The 22,984-nt window shown below is 39.3% G+C and overlaps 1 protein-coding gene across 1 annotated transcript in view; it reads right to left on the minus strand.

The window, feature by feature from the left end:
- The window catches only part of LOC147163559 (VPS10 domain-containing receptor SorCS3-like), a 68,846-nt gene that overhangs the window by 7,643 nt on the left and 38,219 nt on the right, over window positions 1-22,984 (minus strand). Inside the window, exons 8-23 of the mRNA XM_086092318.1 lie at window positions 22,450-22,539; window positions 21,011-21,190; window positions 19,230-19,376; window positions 17,039-17,141; window positions 15,355-15,431; window positions 15,156-15,247; window positions 12,977-13,084; window positions 12,478-12,595; window positions 11,976-12,109; window positions 11,381-11,494; window positions 9,862-10,033; window positions 5,790-5,976; window positions 3,781-3,914; window positions 2,309-2,432; window positions 2,019-2,131; window positions 234-368 (exon numbers count right to left, since the gene is read on the minus strand). Of these exons, the coding sequence (XP_085948444.1) occupies window positions 234-368; window positions 2,019-2,131; window positions 2,309-2,432; window positions 3,781-3,914; window positions 5,790-5,976; window positions 9,862-10,033; window positions 11,381-11,494; window positions 11,976-12,109; window positions 12,478-12,595; window positions 12,977-13,084; window positions 15,156-15,247; window positions 15,355-15,431; window positions 17,039-17,141; window positions 19,230-19,376; window positions 21,011-21,190; window positions 22,450-22,539 (2,028 nt within the window). The remainder of the gene's footprint in view (window positions 1-233; window positions 369-2,018; window positions 2,132-2,308; window positions 2,433-3,780; window positions 3,915-5,789; window positions 5,977-9,861; window positions 10,034-11,380; window positions 11,495-11,975; window positions 12,110-12,477; window positions 12,596-12,976; window positions 13,085-15,155; window positions 15,248-15,354; window positions 15,432-17,038; window positions 17,142-19,229; window positions 19,377-21,010; window positions 21,191-22,449; window positions 22,540-22,984) is intronic.

Consider the following 22,984-nt stretch of genomic DNA (forward strand, 5'->3'; position numbering starts at 1 on the left):
TTTTTAGTATGAAATTTGGATAGAATGTTTTTTTTTTTTTTATCTGATTCATCAAATACTCCAAAAATATCAAATGGTATAGAACAGATTAACTATCCAGGGTTTTTCACTATTCACAGAGAAGTACATACATTCCATGAAAATAATCGATATAGCTGTGGCGGCAGTGGGTGATTGCGGGTAAACCGCTGTTTGATTACAGATGGAAGAAGTCGACATGTTCTTCTTCCTACCATCTGCAGTTCCTCCCGCGTTTGCCTCTTGTGCTCGTTTGGCGTGATGACGTCGGGCAGGATGAAGAGCTCCGCCGCGGTGGGAAATCCAGGATACAAAGAAACCAGCAGCTGACTCGCCGGAACACCCGAAACCTGACAACAAAACATGAACCAGGATGTAATACAGACTTCTAGATGGCTTTTGACACTTTGATTCGAACCCTAAACATCAGAACTGTGAGACGGGTGTGCTAACCACTTGTCCACAGTCACAAAAAGTGAAATCTCTTCCTCTCTTCCTTGCGATTTGATGTTTTTTCTGCAGCCCATCGGACAGCAAACTAGTTTAGCCTCTGGCGGACAATCACTGTTGTCACACTGGTCTGTTTTTGCTGCCCTCAGTCTCTTCTTTGTTGTCTGCTTACTGAATAATGCATTTTGTGGTTCAATATAGTCACAAAAACTTCACTCTTCCTCTTGTAGCTCCTTCCCGGCATGTTGATATTTCCTCGCTTCCCGCAGGAGAACCTCATTTTCTGCTAGCGTGTCTTCTTCTGACTAATACGTACAATTCTGTATTCTTTTTTCACCAGCTTCATTTGTCACTACTTTAAAGTGGAAGTCAACCTTAAACATTTCTTGACAATAATATGTTATTTGTGATCTCACTAGTCTAAACATGACATTCTGATTAATATTACATTTGTGGAATATGAGTTATGCAGCAAAATGCATCCATCGCAGCGGGCGGCCATTTTGCCACTTGCTGTCGACGGTAGATGACATCCCAAATACTCGGGGCTCAGACAACGACCAATCAAATCTCAGCTGTTTTCTGAAGCTGAGCTGCGATTGGTTGTTACCTAAGACCTGAGCAACTGTGATGTCATCTTCAGTCGACAGAAAGTGGCAAAATGGCCGCACCCTGAGGTGGATAAAAACAGCTGGGGGGGACTCACAAAAAATTCATTTGATCATAGAAACATTTCTGAATGTAAAAAAAATTATAATAATTTTAAAAAACACACAAATTCCTTCTATGCTAAAATGTTTTATTAGAGAAGTAAGAAAATAAATTATAAATACAATTTACAAGTTGGCTAAAAGTGTTTGCATAAGGATGTACTAAATAGACCAGAAGAGATAAATATAAACTTTATCTCTACATTTTTGTATTTATTTTTATGAATCACTAATAAATATTTTATGTATTTAATTTCAATTTGATTCTTTTTTGGCCACTTGCTGTCGGCGGAAGATGACATGAATGTTGCTCAGGTCTCAGGCAACGACCAATCACAGTTCAGCTTCAGAAAACCGGTGAGCTCTGATTGGTCTTTGCTGAGACCTGAGCAACATTGATGTCATCTTCAGTCGACAGTGGCAAAATGGCCGCCCCCTGAGATGGATTAAAAAAAAGATGAATTTTGTTGCTTAACTCATATTCCATTAATGCAATATTAACCAGAATACCATATTTAGACCAGTGGGGCTACATATAACATATTATCGTCAATATTTGTTTGTTGTTGACTTCTTTTTTTAGTAGAAAAAGCAAATCCAGTAGAGCCGCTACTCTACTTTATTCAACTTTACAGTGACAGCCATTGAAATGTACCCAATGTCTGCTTGCTGTCATCACACATAAAGTAAGAAACGAAAACCAAAAAAAACTGGCAGGATTTCCGTCACGGCCCATAAAACATGACGAGGGGCTGTACCGGTGGAGCACGCGGGTATGAAAGAGTAATGACCCAGAGAGGTGCGGGTGGTCCGGTGCGTTGCGGTTGGGGGTTGACGTACCTGTGACAGGGCTGTCTGCACCACGCGGCCTATGTCGTCCCGCCACTCGGGGATGTCAGGATTGTGCTCGTCAAGCGTCGGCGAAAAGGACAGCAGCAGCGACCTGAAAAACTCTGGCAAACAAAAACAACAAGAAACGCTTTCTTTCCGCCTCTGACTAATTTGCCCAAAAGTGGCGGTTAATTGGCGTCAAAATGTTCCGCGTTCGCTCGCTGTGACATTTCATCCACGTCGACGAGCACGGACCACATGTTGCATATTCATGTCACCAATTAAAGTTGCACGCTAACCTTTAACTGTTATATCCCTGGAATCCTGCATCACCGCGCTCCCACAAGCCACATGGACCGTGACCTTGTTTGCTCCTTCCTTCTGGAACGTGTACGAGATGCTTCCGTCCAGCGTTATAATGGGCTGTGTTGGATACGAGAGAACAGAAAGAGAATAAAACACGACTCGATAAACATGGCGCAAAATGGCTGCCTCAAACCAAACGTGCAGATATGCTACTAAATTGTTTTTCTTCAAAATTGAATGCCAAGCTCCGCCCACATTAGCTGACAAACTTGGCAACTGAGCGTCGCCTATAGTCTAATACAGGGGTAGGGAATCCTGGTCCTCGAGAGTCGTTGTCCCGCCAGTTTTCCATGTCTCCCTCCTCCAACACAGCTGACTAATATGGAGTAGATGCCACGGACTTCCGACTTCCGGGTTTTACACATCAGCGCCGTTTCCGGCCACTGCTGGGAGAAATGCTTCAGACACTGAGACAGACACTGCGCACTCGCAGCCTCGCACCCGTCGACGGGAACGCGCAACCGAGGGGCACAAAGGCGGAATGCGCAAGTACTGGGACGCGGCCCACACGTCGCAAACCGGAAACGGAAACAAAAGTTGATGGGTGAAAACGGGCATATAGTCCATTATCAGCTCATCAGCAAGCTCTGTCGAAGCCTGATAACGACCCTGTTAATCAAATCAGCTGTGTTGGTGGAGGGAGACATGTAACAGTGGCTCTCGAGGACGAGGGTTCCCTACCCCTGGTCTAATACTTGCTTCTAATTGGGGGACATTGGGCGAATTCCGTAGTAGTGTACACAAAGTACAAACTGTTGAGTTCGCCCAAAATGGCTGCTTCAAATCAAAATGGCCGCCTTCCTGTTCAATTTCATGCATTGATCTTTACACTTTTTCATGCGTCCCATTATGGTAAATGGAGTGCACTAATTTTATATAACACTTTTACCGACACCATGACAGACATGGCTACCCAAATAAAATAAAACAAAGTAAATTAAGTAAAATTGGGGGCGAATTGTTCTTCGTCTGGAAATCAACAGACAGTGGAATGAACCAATGAGCGAAGAGCAGACGCGACATCAGAAAAGTGAAACGCAGTAAAAACCCAACATGGCTACTAGCTGAAAAGAGACATTAGCTTACAACGGTCAAGTTACCAGACCAAATTTCTTTCGTTCAAGAAAGTGGGTGTGGCTTGCCAGGCGAGCAGCATAGCTCTGCACGAAGTGTGACGTTGCTCACGAAGGCGACGTCACGCAAATAGACGAATTTGATTGGCTGGCCTCTTTTCGGCCGGTGCTGAATCGCTGTCTATGGACGCCTGTCCAGACCCACTTTCAAGGAAGTGGGTGTGGCTTGCCAAGCTAAATTATTCTTAACTTTTTTTGATTGACGCTAAAAGGGAGGGGATGCAGATAAACAGGGACCGAATGCAGAAGGAGGAAAGGGAGTAGCTTGTCACCTCGGAGCTGTTGGCGATCCACCAAAAGAAGGTCAACGTCCTGATGTGGCTCGGCCAAACCACCGCCGTCAGATTGCTCTCCTTCCCCCTGACGGCCACCAGAGGAACCGAGAGGTACACACGCTCCACTGGACCTGTGCGAGCAACACGCATGCACATTAGTTTCAACACACACAAGACAGGTTTCCGTCCAATTGCTTCGGATTTTTTAAGCAAATTTACTGAAAATGCGCTAAACGGACATGCGACTTATGCCCGTTTCCATGTGTTCTTCTTTTGCGAATATTGAGAGGGGACTCCGCCGCTGTATGTGGCGGTATATACCATAGAGATGTGATTCACCAGTAATTTAAAAGAAGAAGAAGACCAGGAAGCGACTGCGCCGTACGATGACGTCGTATGAGTTTTCTTTTGTAATTCTAATAAACCGTTTCTTTGCTGTTTCCCATCTAAAATAGCATTAATATTCGCTTCTTTAATTAATTCCAAAAAGATTTCGGTTTCGTCCCCCCCCAAACATACCTTACTTACTTATCGTCCGACATTGCTTTGTGACTACAAACGTACGTGTAACGTAATATCCGGTGAAAACGTGCGACGTGTATCCGGTCTTGTCAGCGTTTATTCGCAAAAGCAGTTTCCATAGCCAAAATTCGCATTTTCATTTTTTCGATGCGCCTCAAAATCCAGCCCCTCTAAGCGTCAAAGCTTTTTTGCAAATTGTGGGCCCTTTTTCAAATTTCTAGCGTTTCCATTCATTTTTATTTTCGCATTTCTTGAAAATTCGAATAAAAACGGGCGGATGGAAACCCAACTACAGTTAGCCGTTACCAGATTGGATATTGGATTGACGTATTTTTTCCAGACATATTCGTAGTCATGATTCTCCCACAGTCACTGATTTTCTTTCTTTCTTTTTTGGGGGGTGGGGGTGGGCAGGGGCGCAACTCAGTAGGTTATTGTTTTATACTGAAGACTCACATGTATTTAATTCATATTACATTTTTAAAATTACTTATGTGTTTTAAATATGCATGTAATAATTAGTAATTGGATATTACATTAAATAGAAATTAAATGCATTAATTATATATTATGGATTAATAAAATAAATAAAAAAATGTCGAGATAAAATGTATACTTATCTTTTGTAGTCTATTGAGTAAATCCTTATGCAAACACTTTTAGCCAACTTATTTCTAAATAGTTTTATTTATCATTTATTTTATTACTTAAACTTAGCTTAAAACATTTTAGCGTGGAAGGAATTTGTGTTTTTTTCAGAAAAGTTTTTTTTTTAATGCAATTTATGTAATAAAAAAGGATTCAATGTTGATGTTGTTTTAGCTTTTCTTTTTTTTGAAAAAATATATAAAAATGAAAATATTTTTGTGGGTGATGGGATTTGTTCAATGTTCCAATAGATTCATTTTGTTATCATCTTTTCATTTTAACCTATTTCCAATATTTACTTCTTTAAAATCACAATGTGAAGGTACGTGCACCAAAGTCAAGTCTGCCATCAAGTGGTGAATGGTGATAGTACAACTTTAAACTAAGCGAAAATCACTTCATACATTAAGTAATCTATAATTTAGAAATACAAAATCAAAATATTATTAACACCAGTATAATTTACAAGTATTTCAATGAAGGCCCAAAACTGTAAAAGATTATTAAAAAAATAATAATAATCCTCAGCTGTTTTTTTTTTTTCTTAATAGACTCTTCAGTCGACAGCAAGTCTTTCTTTTTATATTTATGTTTTTAAATTGAGACATCCACACATACAAAAATGGATGTCCGCTGAACAAAAGTTTGGGCGGTTCAGTGCCTTGCTCAAGAGCACTATATCTCCTCCCAGCAGCCCAAATTGACATCTCTCATTCCAAACCTGCAACTTTCTACCATCTCAAAGCACACCGTGGCTACTTCCCAAGTCCTAAAAGTACGACATGAATAATTTAAAAGCGGAAGAGACAAGGTGCGAGTATTTGGTCTTGGCGTACTGGTGATGTGCAGATAGAGCACGCAGCTGTCAGATCCCAGACTGTTCTCGGCCGCCGCCGCCACGCGGTAAATCCCCGTCGCTCGATAGACGTGCTGGATGCCGTCGTCGGCCCGGCTCAGGTTGGAGTAAGTGATGCGGATGCCGTCGCCGAAGTCGAGCTGGACGCTGGTCCTCAGCGAGTCTCCCTGGGGGGGGGTGAAAAAAACAACACCTGTCAGCCTTGTAATGGAGCACGTCCACGCGCCGCGCCGCTAAAGTGCTCGGCCTGAGCCGTCCCATCAGGTGTGTCACAAAGGCTTTGTCGCTGCTTACACACAGACGATGACAGGCAATCGAGTGAGAAAATCGAGAAGTCGAGATGGTAAAAAGAAAAAAAAAGTGTTTTCCAAGTATCTCAAGGCAGAAGGCTTTATTATCCGCTGCTGTCTTTTATGATTAAAGAAGCGTGGAAATGGTTCCACATTTCGACACGTTTTCCCCCTCAAAATATAACAAGTAATTAACGCTGCAAGCAGTGCTGAACGGGGCCCTCGGACCACCTGATCAAATGAAATCTGATCCGGTGAAATCAAAGTCGGAATCTTGGCAGTTGAGTGGCACCCATCTGTCGCGTGTTCCTGCTTCCAGTTGTGGCTCATTTGAGCAAATTCCACAGTAGGACTTTTTTTAAAGTGTACTCCAAACCTTGGGAGTTTGCCCAATTGGCTGATTGTTCAATTTCACGCATCGGTCCCAAATACTTTTTTTTAGTGCATCCTGTTACGATAGACATGTCCACCCAGTTAGTTAATTTATTCTAGGGATGAGAGACTTTAATATCAAATTGCAATTTTTTTCAATATTGCGATTTTGATTTTTTTTTTTTCAAGGTCCTCTTCATATGTATTTATAAAAACAAGCAACAAATTAATCTATATCACAACAAACAAGAACAGATTTAATATTAGGGCTGAAACAAGTCCTCGGGTTACGCCTTACCGATGTCGTTTCGACTTTACGGCGCCCGTGCCACGACCGTAGCACCTTCTTTTTTCGTTAATTTCCCAGAGTAATCGCGCCATTTTAAAGTTATTCCAAGTTGTGTTGTTGTTGTTGTTACCTCCAGCAACGGAGGTCCATCGAACAAGTCGGCTCGCCATCAGGCGCGTCATATTTCTGTGTTTAAGTTGGCATTAGCTCCGCTTTGCCGTCCGTTTAGCAATGAATGTCCGTGCGGAAACACAAAATATTGGTTCCGGCATCTCCTGGATGGTGCAAATGCGATTTTTATTCTATTATTTTTTTTATTTTATTTTTTTAAAAAATTCTTCTTCTTTTTTAAGAGCTCAGTATTGTTCATTCGGAAATGTCATCATCATTGCTCTTTTATTTATTTATTTTTTTTAATATATTTTTTTATTATTATTTTTTTTGTGTGTGTGTGTGTGGGTGAGTATGTGTATGTGATATTTTTAAAAGGACTGCAATTATGATGTAAACATAAACTTTAACAGTGAAATCCGACTTAAGTCGAAATTCGGGTCACAGAATTTGTCAGTAACGCGATTTTTTTTAAGGTCCTCTTCTCATGTAATTATTAAGAAACACACACAAACAATAAAATAATACGTATTAAGATAAACGAAATACGTTTTTTTGTTTTGGGTTTATAGGTTAGGATTACGCTAAAATAAAGACCACTTTAATGAGACTTGCACTCTTTCAAGTATGCACTTCATAGGTACTGAATTTGTTGAGACACTTTATCAATAAATGTAAAAAAATATACAAAAATAAAAACATAAATAAATTCCGCCGATTGATTGAAATGGAGCAGTTTGCGATTTAAATTTGATTAATACTTCGGCAGTACGTCATTTCTTCAGATTCTCTGGAGTTAACTAGTGAGTTGCTTTTTTTACTCCCAGAAATAATCATCCAACTTTGACGCTCTGCTCAGCCCACATTAGATGGCGTAGTTGGAAACGCTTGGCAGTTGAGTGTCAATCATCTGTCAAGTATATCCGCCTCTATTTTGGGCTCATTTGGGTGATACCGAGTTGGAATTTGTCAAAGTAGGAACCCTGGCATTTGCCCAAATAGCTGCCTCAAACCAAAATGGCTGACTTCCAATTCAATTACACACATTGGTCTTTTAGATGCTTTTTGTTTCTTGATAGGCATCACCCAATTTCATGGCTAATGTTTTCAAACTTTCAACAATACAAACATTTTCACCAGCATGAACGTCAATTCAAAAAGAGGACATTTTCAGGCCCCCGTAATGGCCAATTATTTGTCAGAAGAATAAAACCATTCCAAGAGGGGCCTTGGCACTGCTTGGTGCTCGAGCCCTAATAATATTCATTTAAAAAAAAAATACAAATAAAAAACACTCTTCATCCCAAGGCACTGTCCTAGTTATTCTGGAAAATTCATACACGGCTCCCCATCAACAACGTTTCTAGGGACAAGCTCTTCACTAGTTCTTAGGAAAACGCTCACACGTACACACACGTATCTTGGTAATATTTGCACACTGAACACAAACAAACGAAAAATAAAAATAAAATCGCCAGAACTGTGCTGCAAGGAAAACATCCCCAGAAAACAAGCTTATTAAATAAAAATCAAAACGTTGGATACAGTCACAAGGAATGCCAGATGCTATTTTTCCACGAGAGGCCACGCAAACACTTGCTAACATCACGAACGCCGCAACATTCATCAGTATTAGCAGTAATATAAGCAAGTGCTCCATTCGAGTTACATCACTATGTTAATTAGAAGTTGGGGGGGGGGGGGGGGGGCTCAGCATGCCTGAAAACTCTCAAAAGTTTGCAAGGTGGTGAAAAAGTATGCATTTCAGGGTTTTCTGATCACAACACCCCAAAATTCAACTCAACTTTGTTTATACTTTAACCAGAGGTGGCAAATCCAGGTCCAGAAAGTAAAAATCCCTGCCACATTTTGGCTTTAGCCACTAGCTAGCTAGCTCGTGTACCTGCTAGGGAGCTAGCTAGCTAGGGAGCTAGGGAGCTAGCTAGCTAGGGAGCTAGGGAGCTAGCTAGCTAGGGAGCTAGCAAGCTAGGGAGCTAGGGAGCTAGCTAGCTAGGGAGCTAGGGAGCTAGCTAGCTAGGGAGCTTCAATGGCTAAAGCCAAACTGTGGCAGGGTTTTTGCTTTCTGGACCTGGATTTGCCACCTCTGACTCTAACAACACCATCTGTTTAGTAGACGTGGTTCAAATGGCCAAACCCAAGATGGCAGACTTCTGTTATCTTTTCAAATATGGCTTCTTGAGAGTTTTTTTGTGGTTGGAGACGCATGCTCTAGCCCGAATTCCTCATTTCAGACCAAATACAATATATTAGTGCAAAAAAACCTCTTATGGCTAATGTTTATTCATAAAAGACAACCCCCGCATGCCGTTACCATGTGTACAGGTGTTCTTATTCCACTTTAATTACACCTCATCAATCCACGGTGACCTTCACCGATAACTACTACAAGTTGCCTTTCGTTCTCATTTACAACCAGGATGGTTTTATTTGCATCAAGGGACGGAACTTTTCCATCTTTTCATGTCTCCATGAAGACAAGCATTATTCTGGAGTGCTCAAACGTGACAGCATTCATCTTCTTTGCGTTAATGTAATTGGACACGAATGTACGGTGAATCAAATACCAGCAACCCGATGTCAACAAAAACACACACGAGCTCTAAATGGACCTGCAATCTTCACGTGTATTTTTTAGATGTCATTTTATACTAGTTATACAAGTTGTGTTGCTTTCAGGGTGGCTCCGACTTGACCTGATTAACTCAAACCACCTCGTCGCGAGCTGCGCCGTGCATAAGGCTAATTAGCGATGCTAATCGGAGATACTAATTAGCTTGCGCGCGGTAATTAGAACTTGTCAACACGCTTGACGGGCAGGGCAGACATGAGACAACACACTACATGCTGCTGTAGCTTTGTACATTTAAAGCTTAAGTATGTACCCTCTGGCGCCACCTAGGGATGGAATTCTGAATTACAGCAGCGTGTTGGCTAAAAATGACCAAACAAAATTACATTTTACGACTTACGTCTTGTAGATGCACCATGAATGTCACGTTGCTTCCCACGCGGGCGCTCAGCTCGCCGCCGCTGGTGGTCAAGCGGAGGCCTCGGGGCGGTCTGGGGCGACACCCCTGTCGTCGGGGTGAGTACACGTTCCTCCCGACCTCTCTGCAGTTATTGGACAAAACCTTACGATACCTGAAAGCAAACCAATGACAAAGATGATCAATGTGTGCCGAACAAGTTGTTCTTTCTGTTTTTTGGTTTCACAGTAGTCGGCCATCTTTAATATATTAGTAGCACAGCCCCATGTTCAGGTTTAATTCTGTACTAATGGCACTAGTATAGGGGAAAAACAGATCCAGCCTAATCTCCATGTACTAGTACGCACTTTGTCCTCACTAGTAAGACAATTCCGCGTACTGGTACACTCTAAAAAGATAATTGTTTACCCATTTTAAGATTACAAATTGAATTGTTGACCAATTTACCAATTTAATTGTTTCAATTAAGTAACACACGATCTAATTAAGTTAATCCAACGTGAATATAATAAGTTTAATTAATTATGAGTTTATTCAACTTAATACATTCTAGGGCTGCTTAATTATAGAAAAAATAATAATCACTAATTGAAATCACGATTATTCAAATGATTATTTTTTGTTACAAAACAAGTAAATATTTTAACATTTTAAAAATATTAAGACCAATTTAAAACCAAATAGAAACACTAATTATTGTAAATTCCTTTGGGACGAAACAGAATTTATAATAATATATATTTATCTATGTTGGGAATTTTTTTTAAGTTGGAGTGCAGCATGTGCACTGTGCAGTAGGGCTGCTCGATTATGAAGAAAATATTAATCGCGATTATTTTGGTAATAATTGAAATCAAAGGACGATCTTCTTTTTTTTGGTACCAAACAAGAAAATGTTTAAACGTAAAAAAGCCAAATACAAATCTTTGAAACACTATAATTATGCAAGTTTAAAACTCCCTCCCTCTAATTTAAAACAAAATTAAGGTGCAAATGTATTATTTAAATAACTAAAAAAAATAGTATTAATAATCTTTTTTTTATGATTCTGCTGATTTTGTAATTTTGGAGTGTTATAATTGACTTTCAATTAATTGCACAGCCCTAATACATTCACTTTGGGTTAATTTTGGATTCATTTAATTGAAGTGAATATATTAAATTTAATGAACTCATAATTAATGAAACTTAATATATTCACTTTGGATTAATTTAATTTGATTGCAATTGAAGCAATTTTATGAAGTTGGTTAACAATTCAATTTGTAATCTTAAATTAGTTCAACAATGATCTTTTTTTAGAGTGTAGAACACTAGAAGAATGACTGTATGACATTTCTACTCACTAATACACACACAGACACACAAAAAAAAGTAACATATAGCACTTCACTTCCATTTTTGCCTTACTAGTAACAATTGGGGGTGTAAGTGAACAACAAACAATTCCAATGGTAAAATTCTTTTTGATTTCTAAGGTGCAAGTGTATTGAACGCTTACCCGGTGCTGTTGAAGAAACTCTGTCCCGTGCTGCAACTTTTGGCCACGCCATTCGGATCGAACCAAAAAGCAGGGGAGCACTTCCCATCCTTGCGACGTTCCCAGCCGTAGTCACTGCAAAAAAAAAAGAAAGAAAAAGAAAAAAAGAAAAAAAGAAAGACTTTTATAGAATTCTCCAGACTGGCAAGTCAAATAATCCAAACTTCACGAAGGAAGCTTTCATAATTGTTTCATAGCGGCATATTTTAATGCCATAAATAGCGACAAGATTGTCAGACAAGCCTGATCAAACAGAATTTCTGACAGACATTTAAAATTAATTGAGCAATTCATTATTAATTGTATTCTAATAAGCTATTTGACATGCAAATCGCAGCGGAGTGATGAAAAGTTCTTACTATAATTAGATTGAAAGAACACAGTCATATTTGCTACTCTTGGAAGCTGATATTGTATTAATGCATGCAAACGGATCCTTGTGTCTTTAATTAATGTCCACTTGATGCGCGAGTCTCTTTGCAAACATGTCAGGGAAGCAATTAGCGATAACTTTGGGGACATTTGGAAGTGTTTAATGGGGAGAAGAAGTAGTCACCATTCAAAGTCGTAGGCGGTGCACTGGCACGGCTCGGATGAAGAGATCCGGGAATAGTCCTGGGACAGCATGCAGCGGTTTCCGGGCCTGCGCTTCATGAAAATCTGCTTCTCGCCCATCACGCACAGCTCACCCTTGGAAGAAAACACAAACACACGAAAAGGTGTCGACGGTGACACCAAACAAAATGAGATGACTTTTAGGTGAATTTAGTAGGATTTTGTACAAAAATCAAGGTATAATTTCACACATTATTGCATTACTTAGATAAACATTCAGAAGTCTGGTTACAAAAAATGGTAAATTTCCATGGGACGTTACTGTAAGATGGGGAATTTAAAAAATATTCCATTTGGCCTTTTACCACCTTGTGCGAGTGCGAACACTAAAAAGTGTCTTTTAATGAGTTGAAGGGCTCTAATTTGGTGATCGGTGTAAATCCTGCAGGCAGGTTAGACCTGATGTTGGTAATCAGTAAGAAGAAAAGGAGTCTAGCTGTTACCTTGTTGTGCAGGGACCACGTCTGATAGTCCCCATCCATGCATCTCTGAGTGAACAGGCCCTTGTAGTCGATCTTCATCAGCTGCCACTCTGACCGATGGCTGAAATGTCCAAAGAAACTATGGAGAGATGATTTAAAATTAAAATTTCATTTGAGCATATTACGAGTCCAAAATGCCAAAAGTGTCTCAAATATATATATATATATATATATATATATATATATATATATATATATATATATAGGTCTGATGCCATTTAACATTTTGAGTGCTCAAAAATAAAAATAAATAAATAAATGACTTGGTTGTAACACTTCCAAAGAGTATCCAAATTTTGTACAAAATACCGTATGTGGGGTAAAAAAAAAAAAATCACCCCAAATTTGGCTTATAACCCAAACTTGTCATAGAGAAACCTTCATGTCGTGACTATAAACATACATGTGAAGTTTGGAATTTTGGGAGCACGTACCGGGAAATTTCGAAGGTTTCGCTTACGTGATAATATGATTGTCCGACTCCGACTCCATCAGGACCCCGTCCACGTAGAGAGGCGCCAGGGAGAAAGTGTGACGGTCCCACTTCTTGCCTTCGTCTAGACTGATCCTTCATGTGACACAACAGAGTGCGGCGTTGAGGAGAACAACATCAAACAACAAGAGAAATGAGGAGATGTGAAATATGATAAACGCTTTTTGTTTTGTATGAAAAGGAAAAATAATGAAGCACTTCAGATGCTCCTCAAGGTGAGAAAGATTTCAGGACAGCCAAAAACAAAAGGATAAATGTTCCTCCCGCATGTAAGTGACAAAACGTCCACAAAGAGAGATATGACTCGGGTTGTAGCACGGGAAATAGATTTGGGCCGGCGTAGAAATCACCTCTTGAGCAGCTTAATCACTTATGACAGGAGGGCTGGCGAGCGCGCGGACGCCAAAGTAGACGGCGTTGCAAAGCCGCCGCAACGTGAGCGACCGAGGAGGCCGTTCGCAGCCTCCAATTTCCAACTTGTGGTGCGTGTCATTTACATAAAAGCACTCATGGCGTCGCATCCCGGCGGCGGGCAGCTGGCTGGAACTGACTCGACGCCGCTGGAAACGATCGTGACAGTTGAGGAGCAGCGAAAAATGGAAAGCGTTCATTCCATATTCTCGATATCCAGTTTCACGTCCGTGTGCTCGGACGCTATTTGTTAAATGATAAATGAATAAAAAGAAACCTTGAACTGCAATCATTGAAAATGAATGGGGGAAAGTTTATATTTAACGTTAAATTGTGCGAATACTGTAAGTGATGTGGAATTAGTCAATATATGCCCCGGGAGGCGGGAATTTTTGAAGCAAGTTGAAATTTGAACGGTGTAAATCGGACGTATTGTGTGGGAGTTATTGCACGACAAACAAGTGAGCGGAATAATAAGTGCCTGAAATAATGAAGGTTAGAAACTAGTAGGACAACTACATGCTACTAGTGAGGCAAAATCGCACACTAGTTGATATCTGTGCGCTACTAGAACCACTAGTGACGTGCTCAATCAGTTTTGGGCAACTGGCTATTGAAATTTAGTTTTGATGAGTTTTTAGAGTGTTTTTAGTTTTTTTAAATGCACTAATTTAGTTGAGTGTTTTATTAGTTTTAGTATTAGTTTGATATATTTTTTAATGGAATATTTGTATTTGGTCACAATAACTATTATGTAATAAAGTCAACTACATTTCCCAAATGTTTGACCTTCCTTTTTGTACCGTGGTACAGTAATACTGAAATAAAACATTTAAAATCAACCTCCAAAAGTTCATTTATCAAATTAATTGACAAAGATGAAAACAAAGGATATTTTAGTATTTGGTTAGTTTTAGTTTGTTTATAAACGTAAAATTTTGGTCCTTTGATAAAATGCAACCTGACCTGTTAAACTGTTTTGGTTTGAAATGACTTTTGACTTCAGCAAATATTACCTCCTAATGCAACAAATGACTCATTTAAAAAAAATTCTAACTATAAAATGTCTTGAAACACTGCTGTGCATAATACATTGGCACAGTAATACATAGGGAACAAAATTATTATGGATGGAGAAGTACAGATACCTGGTATCGGTATCGGGCGAATACCAGCCTTATATTAAGGTATTGAGTACTCATATTTAGGAAAAAATATATACGTTATATATTGATATTTAGGGAGGGAAAAATCTGACATGGAGTAAGTCCTCCTCAGCAGTAGTTGGCGCTATACTGCGGCAGTTTGACAATGAATCATCATCTGCATCAGAGAGAAATTTTTGTTGCATTAAATTTGATCAAAAATATCAAAAGGTATCAGTGAGTCTGGGGGAAAAAACGTGGTATCGAACGTCCCCAATTATTGAATAAAAAAAGAATACTGTTATGATTGGAAGGTTTGCTGTAAAAAAAAAAAATCTGATGACTTGAAAATTATGCTTCGTGACACTTGCATAGACTATTTATAAAAATCGGAGAATTTGCATAATAATTTTAAATGCGGTGCAGTAAGCAGCAGTAATAGCAGCTAGTTATTAAGGACATTGAATATGAGGCTTTCCATACGACATCTACTGCACACCGATCATGTAAACTTGGACATCAAAAATAAACAAAAAAAAAATCTCCGCCCGCAATTCCGTCCTACTATCGAATAATAGCCGTATACGCACCACAAGTGTCGAATCGGCGTGGGCGCGTGCAGCACGGCCAGCAAAGCTCCTCCATTGTCCAGGAACCAAATGTTGTGCTCTTCATCAAAGATCTTCACAAGAAGAAAGAAAAAACAACAGTTGTGCTAACGACACACATTGATTTTCTTTCGATGCTGCGTGCACGTGCGTGCGTGCGCGCGTGCGTGCGCTGGCCCACCTGTCGCCAGCTATTTCCTGCATCAGCCGTTATGAACATGCCAAGGTTGGCAGAGGACAATTGTGTTCCGATATTGCCTAGTTGAAAGCAGGGGAGAGCGGACAAAATGTACATCAACTGATAAAAAGGCGGAATTCTTCCAACAGAGGACACATTAATGCAACTTTATATTCAACTGAGATTTAAGCTCGAAGGCAAAAAGAGGCGCTGCGTTATCGTGTGAAAAAAAACAACAACCGAGCTTTCTAAAGCGGGGTACACACAAAATGGCAATTGGATTCAATTTGAGCATTTATCCTCCTTTGAGGCTGATTATCCGATTGGGTAGACCTGAGTGAGGACGAGTGCTATACAAAATCCAGCGGTTTTTACAAGTCCCGCCTCTAAAATGATTATTGGAAGCAACTGCAACATTATGCACAGCATTAAATAAAACAAAACAAAAAGTAATACAAATATTGCACACAAGTGGAACATGGCATCATGAAATAACAATTAAAGTATTTCCAATTATCATCATCGTCAACATGAGCATCATTCTTACTGTTTATTGGGATTCACGTTCGATCATTATTGTGTCCAATACTGTGGTTGTTGTTTTTTTTTAAGTAGCCTATAAATAAATAAATAAAGTTGAGTTGCCTTCTGTTCTTAGACACACTCAATAATCTTATTCCACTTGCCCGGGAGGTATTATATGTGCTGCTTCTGTTGTGTGCATCTTGGCCTCCAGTGGGCCGCGTGGTGCACGCATGCAGATAACACGCATGGATTTGCAATTTAAAAAAGAAAAAAAATGAAGAAAAGAAAGACAGTAAGAAGATGTTTGTAAGACTAAGTATGTGTCATTTTGTTTGACTCTTTTGAGGAAATATTTGACAGACATACAGCATCAGTGCAGATACCGGCGACGCTGATTGGTTGCGGTTATAAATCATTCGACCCCTTCACAGTTTGATGAAAATGGCGAAGAAGAGGTGGAATAAATCATTTTCAAATCGATTTTTAACAGGACGAAGCCCTTGTATCGTTCAAATTTGACAGAAATATTTTTGGGGCTAAATAATTTTCAGGAGAATGTTAAGTGTTTTTTTTGTTGAGTTTTGTAATTCGTTTATTCTATTAATGCAAAGGGAAGAGGATATTACAGTGGACCTGGTGCACACTTGCCAATTTTCCACTTTTTTTTGTTTTGCACTTTTTTTAAAAATACTTAATTACACTTTTAAAAAATGTGCTGTTTGGAAAATGTTTATTTGTGGTTTATAAAAAAAAATCGGTATTTTTTTGGGCTGTCAGTTATATGCAGATTTGAGCTATTTTGGCCCCCACTATCCACTCAGTGTTTCCCACACCATGTTAATACTTGGGCGGGCCACCCAAGTAAACTGGCCATCGAGTATATTTCAAGAAAATTTAATAAAAAAAAAAAATATATATATATATAAATAACTTGTCGCAACCACTTGTGGATCATGAGGTTAGAGGAGACGCAAGTAGCAGGACTGGGAACCCCCATTTGCCCCCCCCCCCCACCCCGCGACCCCCTGCCCCCACGGTGTCCACCCACCCAAGTAGATTTCAAAACACTGATTCAAAACAGTAGACAGAGAGGTTATACAACAAGAAAAAAATGATATAGAATAGGTTCAAATGCATAAATGCTAATAACAAAATACCATACCTGTGGCCACAATGATTCCCGGTACTGACTTTTTGCTGGTGATGGGTCCGGACGTGTAGGGATTCTCAGACATCTCCAGGTGAAGATGCAGCGAACAAAAAGGCTGTCAACAAAAGGAATCAGATTAAGAATAGCATCACATTACACGCGGACGTAATTGTGTCTCGTTTTTCCTGCAATCAATCGGAAGCGACCTTGTCTTCAACATTACAGAAAAGTGCTCCCATTTTCAGGGAAGAAACAAAAGACACGTTTGTTGTTTCCCAGAAAGAAAAAACAACAACAAGGAAATGGAGGGCATTTAATTTTCCATTTTGTTTTTTTTATTAGCGCAAACAAGCGTGTAATTAAAGACTCCCAGGATGCGATGCAAAGAAATGGAAAATCATTTCCACTCATTATGCAGCATATTGGAAAACATCAATAAGGCCACTAAGGTTATGGCAGGCGGTGCTAGGGAGCGGGGGGAAGGGTCAGAGGTCAGTATTGGGGTCATCGTTGCAACAAAGGGAAATGTGAAATATAGCCCTGGGTGAGATACAGTACAGCGCGTAGATGATGATGTGCACAATATATTCCACTGGGAATCCTGAAAGCAACCACGGCTGCGCTATATGTCAGAGTATAAATATTTTTGGTCATTTTAAATGAAAATAACTGAAAATACTACATTATCCAGATAAAAGGAACTGGATCAGTCGGCTGGATTGTTTGAAATCGACAAGCACGGCAGCACACCTTTGGTCGTGCTACAGTACAGACCGTAAGCAATTTAGCATCGTTAGCGGACAAATAATGGGACGCTGTTGTTAGCTCGTTAACCAAAATGCTAACGTTATGCGACTAATGGGCTGTGGCGCTAACTAAGCTAATGACGCTTAGCAAAAAGGGTCCGATTTTTTGTTCATGTACTGTGCACGAAAAATGAAAAGAAGAAAAAAAATCGATGAATTTATAAGATTTGTTGAGCTCTCCTGATGGGCTACAATTTGATAAAGGAGGTTTACTGTTGATAAACTCCAACTCCTATTTAACATACAATAGCTGGTGTCATGTTATAATATTATTGGTCTATGTTTTTTTGCTCTGAGTCAAAAATAACCCAATTCTGGTTAAAAAAAGAAAAAAAATGGACCACCCCGCTACTTGGGTTAATTTGACCAAATTTTATTATAAAAATGTACAAAACAATCCCTTTTTTGTATAAAAACAACCGAACAAAACAACCCAAATTTGGGTCAAATTGACCAAAGTTAGCGGGTCGGTCCTTTTTTATTTTTAAAACTAAGATTTGAAGGGTTTAAAAAACAACTGGTCAAAAATGGTGTCAAAAAGGGATCAAGTCTTTTTGCATTAATTACATAACACAAAAATATGAATCAAATGAATATTCCGCAAAACAATCTGATTTAATGGGTTTGTACAAAAGAACAATATTTTTTAACCCCCCAAAATTGGCCCAAATAAGTAACCCCCCCCCTCTAAATGTGTTATTTTATGGGTTATTCATTTGACCCAACCTTTTGACTTGAACGACCCAAAAAATTGGAGTCTGTCCCTTTTTGATCCAATTTCACAGTTATTTCTTTACCCAAATGTTTTTCGAGTGAATCTGCAACCCAATCTGCTGGGTCCAGATAACCCAACCTTGGGTAAAAGTAACCCAATCTACTCCAAATCCACAGCCACCCAGCAAGTCAGTTACAAAAACAACCCAGCATTTTTTTTTTTACCATATCGCACAACCCCCCCCCCCCCCCCCCACAAAAATCAATCAATCAAAGCATAGTGATTTAAAGTGAGAAAATACGTTTCATATCTCACTTGCTGACGCACTGACAACACATCCACGTATAATAATTCATCGTAATCTAACATTCATTAGCCTGGCGCGACTACATTTGGCGAAATGAAGTCACGCAGGTTAATGGAAAATCTGCCCCCCTGAAACGACACCTAATGACACGGCGTGACTTACAAGGATAATAAAACTATTTCACCGCCCGAGCCTCCCCGTTGGTCATTTAGGGAGGCTGGGAACGGCGAAAACCGAAGCGCCCGCCGCGGCCGGCCTTTTGCAAATTTAGGCCGTAAATCAAAGAGCATCCAAAGCGCGGCTGATGAGGTCGAAACGTGCGACGCATGATACGTGAGCGCCGTTTCCCGGGAACCAGAGAATCCGTTGGCTCACCGTCACGCAGTGGATGTTGTTGCCGGCCACATCGGCGGCGGGCGCCGGCAGCAGGGCCCAGGTTTGTCCTTTGTCGTAGGTGATGAACGTCTTGATGCGGTTGTCCACCAACTTGTTGGCCAGATACATGCCGTTTATTCCCTCCACCTGGACAGTCACACAACGTTAGCCCGGAACGATACGATCACGGTCAATTCTGGATTTTACGGCAGGGTGAAAATCAAATGTTCTTGAATTTAGCTAAGCGTGTTTTTTTGTTTTTTTTATATACCTGGTTTACAGGTTAAAACTAATAAGTTGTATTTAGTGTATTCTTGGCCTGGATTGGCTGGCAACCAGTTGTGGGTGTGCCCCGCCTACTGCCCGAAGCCAGCTGGGATGAGCACCCACCGCGACCCTTGTGAGGAAAATGGATGGATTGTGTGCTAAGTTAACATAAGTAAAACGATGAAGAAGATAATTTGGGGAAAATAATCTAAATTTTCTTCAAAGGTCTTTCAAAGTTCACTATACTGAAATGGTTAAATATTATGCTTTGCAAATAAAAATTAATATCACGTGTGAGTGTAATAGAATTTCAGTCTCTAGATTTTATCCTGAATTTAAATTAACTGACATTTCTGACCAGCAAGCTGTTATATTACATTTTTGTGTGTGTAGTATTGATTGATTGATTGATTGATTGATTGAGGCTAGTGATGGGCAATATCACACTTTTTGGATTTGACACAATACAGATTCTTTTTCATCAATGCCAATACTGATATTGAGAATGTCTTGAATGATTTATTGATTGATTTATTCATTTGGTAAAATATAATTATGCTAACAGGCAAATCACGTAAAAAAAAATACTGTCTATCAGATTTATTGTATTATAATACATAATAAAACAAAAAAGAAAAATGTTTATCTCCTATTTGCTTCCCTTTTTTAAATATAAAAATCAAAACTTAAATCCTCCCTTTACAACCTTTTGTCTCTCACTGGTCCACAATGAAACAATAATTAAAAAAATAAATACATAATAATACCTGGCTCAATTACTATTAGTACGTATTTAGAAGCAAATTCACGCATACAAATTTTACATAATTAAGCAAAATATTTTGTCAACTTTACTAAAACAAATGTATGTTTTAGGTCATCAACAACTGGATATAGTTCCTCACTTGAAGTGTATGGTTAAAATTGGGCTGACTTCAGAATAAGGAACAGCCACAACACAAGCATCATCTTCATCACGACACCGGCAAAGGTAAGAGTGCTATTGCTACCTGGATACACTTTTACTTTTGCCACCTTTCGAGCCGGCTCTTTTGTCAGACAGCGGGTTGTTGAGTTAACTGGACTTTTGGTGTAGCTTGTCTTTTTTTTTTTTTTTTCAAGCTCACTGTGGGTCTCAGGATGTGTGGTCTTCAGGGGTTTCAAAAAATTGCTTGTGTAAAAAAATGTCACAGACTCGGCACATTGCCTTAACTTTATCGAGTGGGAGAAAAAAACAAACCACCGCGTTTTTTTTTTTTTTTTTTTGGCAGCACAATTGTGCCAGAAGGAAATCGAAGACAAATGAGAAGCATGTAAGTACCAATATATCGATACCACAGTATCAATATGCCCATTCCCTAATTGCGACGTAATAGTTGTGGTATTAAAAAGTATTAAAAGTTGGATTAAGTCAGGCAAGTCCCAAATGTCACGCCACTGTAATTAAGACTCTTAAAATGTCACTACTAAATCACAATTCTGTATGCAGGATGAAGAAAAAAAAGTCACACTACCTTGTAGATGTCGACCAGCAGGTTACCAGTGGGTCCCCTGGTGGTCCTGAGATTTTCCAGCGAGAGGGTGAAATAGACGCCGGTCGAGTCGGAGATGTACAGGCTGTACGTGTGGTTCTGGTTCCACTCCTGGACCGCAGCAAACACTTGCTTCTCATCTGTGCTGATGATATGCATGTCCTGCACGCCGGAGGCCACAAGGCGATGGGAGACACATTGTAGCGTTAGCTGCGTTAGCTGCGTTAGCTGCATTAGCGCTGTAAAATTCTATAGTGCTAATTGATATATTTGAACTCTCTCTGCTATCTTGTTATAGATAAACAGACTTACAGTAGAGCAGGCAAAAAAAAAAAAAACATGTCAATGTGGCGGCCATTTTAGCCATCGCATCAAAGGTAATAGAAAGCACTGATGTTAGCTTAGCATCAACATTAGCATGTAGCATCTATCTATTCATCTATGCTGTTTTTTTTTTTTACTCAGGTACTCGTCGCGTACACATCTCTGAGACACTTTTCTCTCTCTACAGTATACAGTTGTTTTTTTTGTAAAGTCCTTATATGTGGCAGCTAATTGTAACAGAGGTTTAAAAAAAATAAAAAATAAAAAGGGGGATTGCTAACATTGTGGCTAATGTGACCAGATGCACGCCAAGGTAAGTTTGGAAAAAACTTTTCCAACAGTGATAGGTAAGCTTTTTTATTTTTGATTTTTTAAAGATGTTTGCAACAATTTTGTACTTTATTGGGTGTTTTTAGCTCCCACAAAATTTTTTTTATTTTAATGCAACGGACAATCAATTCCACTGTATGCTTTTAAAAATAAAAATAAAAATAATAAACACAACTTTTTTTTTCTTCAGCACTACAGATGTTCGACAACGTTTTTCAATGTCCAAGTTGATGGCACACAGAGAACAATTTTTGCTGTACCGTTTCCTCACCATCTCTAAATTGCCCCCAACAGGGTCCTCGCACAAGCGCCATTCAAGGGTGCCTTTTATGTTTTTTTATTTACCATATTGAACTGGATATAAAACTGTAAGTCTGTTTACTCTTGGCCAAGGATATTTAAACGTTTCCACTGTTTTGGCATGTAATAGAAATCCATTTAAAAGACATTGAAAAAGCTGGTGCTGACAAAACATCCCTTAAAAGCTTGAATATAGCACCTTGAATGTATGAACCTTTTGAATATTGTCAGCTCAAATCATATTCTCATAATGGCACTTTATTTTTTTGAAATGCACGATTCTTTTTGTGAATACAGCACTAATGAAAAACAAACATTTTTGATTTTGTCTATTCAGTTGACTTTGAAAACATTTATTCATAGTGTCTATTAGTTCATTTGGTATTTTTATTATGTGGACGTTTAACACAATCCACCATGAGAGCAATGTCCAGAATGTACATTAGGTGTTGCTTATTGACACATACCTTTGGCAGACAATATTTGGGTAACTGCATCTGTTTGAATGATTCTCTCATGTAGGACACAAAGTAGCTGGCTCGTCCTGACTTGGTTACCTTGGTGATGAAAAGCAAAGAAGCGTCCATTACTTAACCATCACACCACCAATCAAACGACATACATCCTGTTTGATGAAGCTTTTCAGCAAAAAAAATTTTTCATGCGGTTACAACCCAATTTTTTTTTTATTGTTTGGCATTTTACAAATTAAAAAAGAACCTTGGGTGGTGTGAAAGTTGATAAAAGAAAGATCAATTAGCCTGTCAGGAAAGACTGTGTTCAAATGGTGAGAACAAAAAGACAAATATTGGAAATGTTACTTTTTTAATGGCTTGCATCCAAACAGTTGACTGTCCACACATCAAGCGCAAAATCAAACAACCAAGTAAATCTTTCGTCGTCTGCCTGTTTCTGAAAAATGAATTTGAGAGCGAGCCGGCCCGTTGGGCTCTTCTGACCCATTGTTACTGTATGTAACATTAGCAGTACTCAATTGTGGAG

This window comes from Leptonotus elevatus, chromosome 13, assembly GCF_054856555.1.
Source record: "Leptonotus elevatus isolate MCC_2025b chromosome 13, RoL_Lele_1.0, whole genome shotgun sequence".
Taxonomy (NCBI): Eukaryota; Metazoa; Chordata; class Actinopteri; order Syngnathiformes; family Syngnathidae; genus Leptonotus; species Leptonotus elevatus.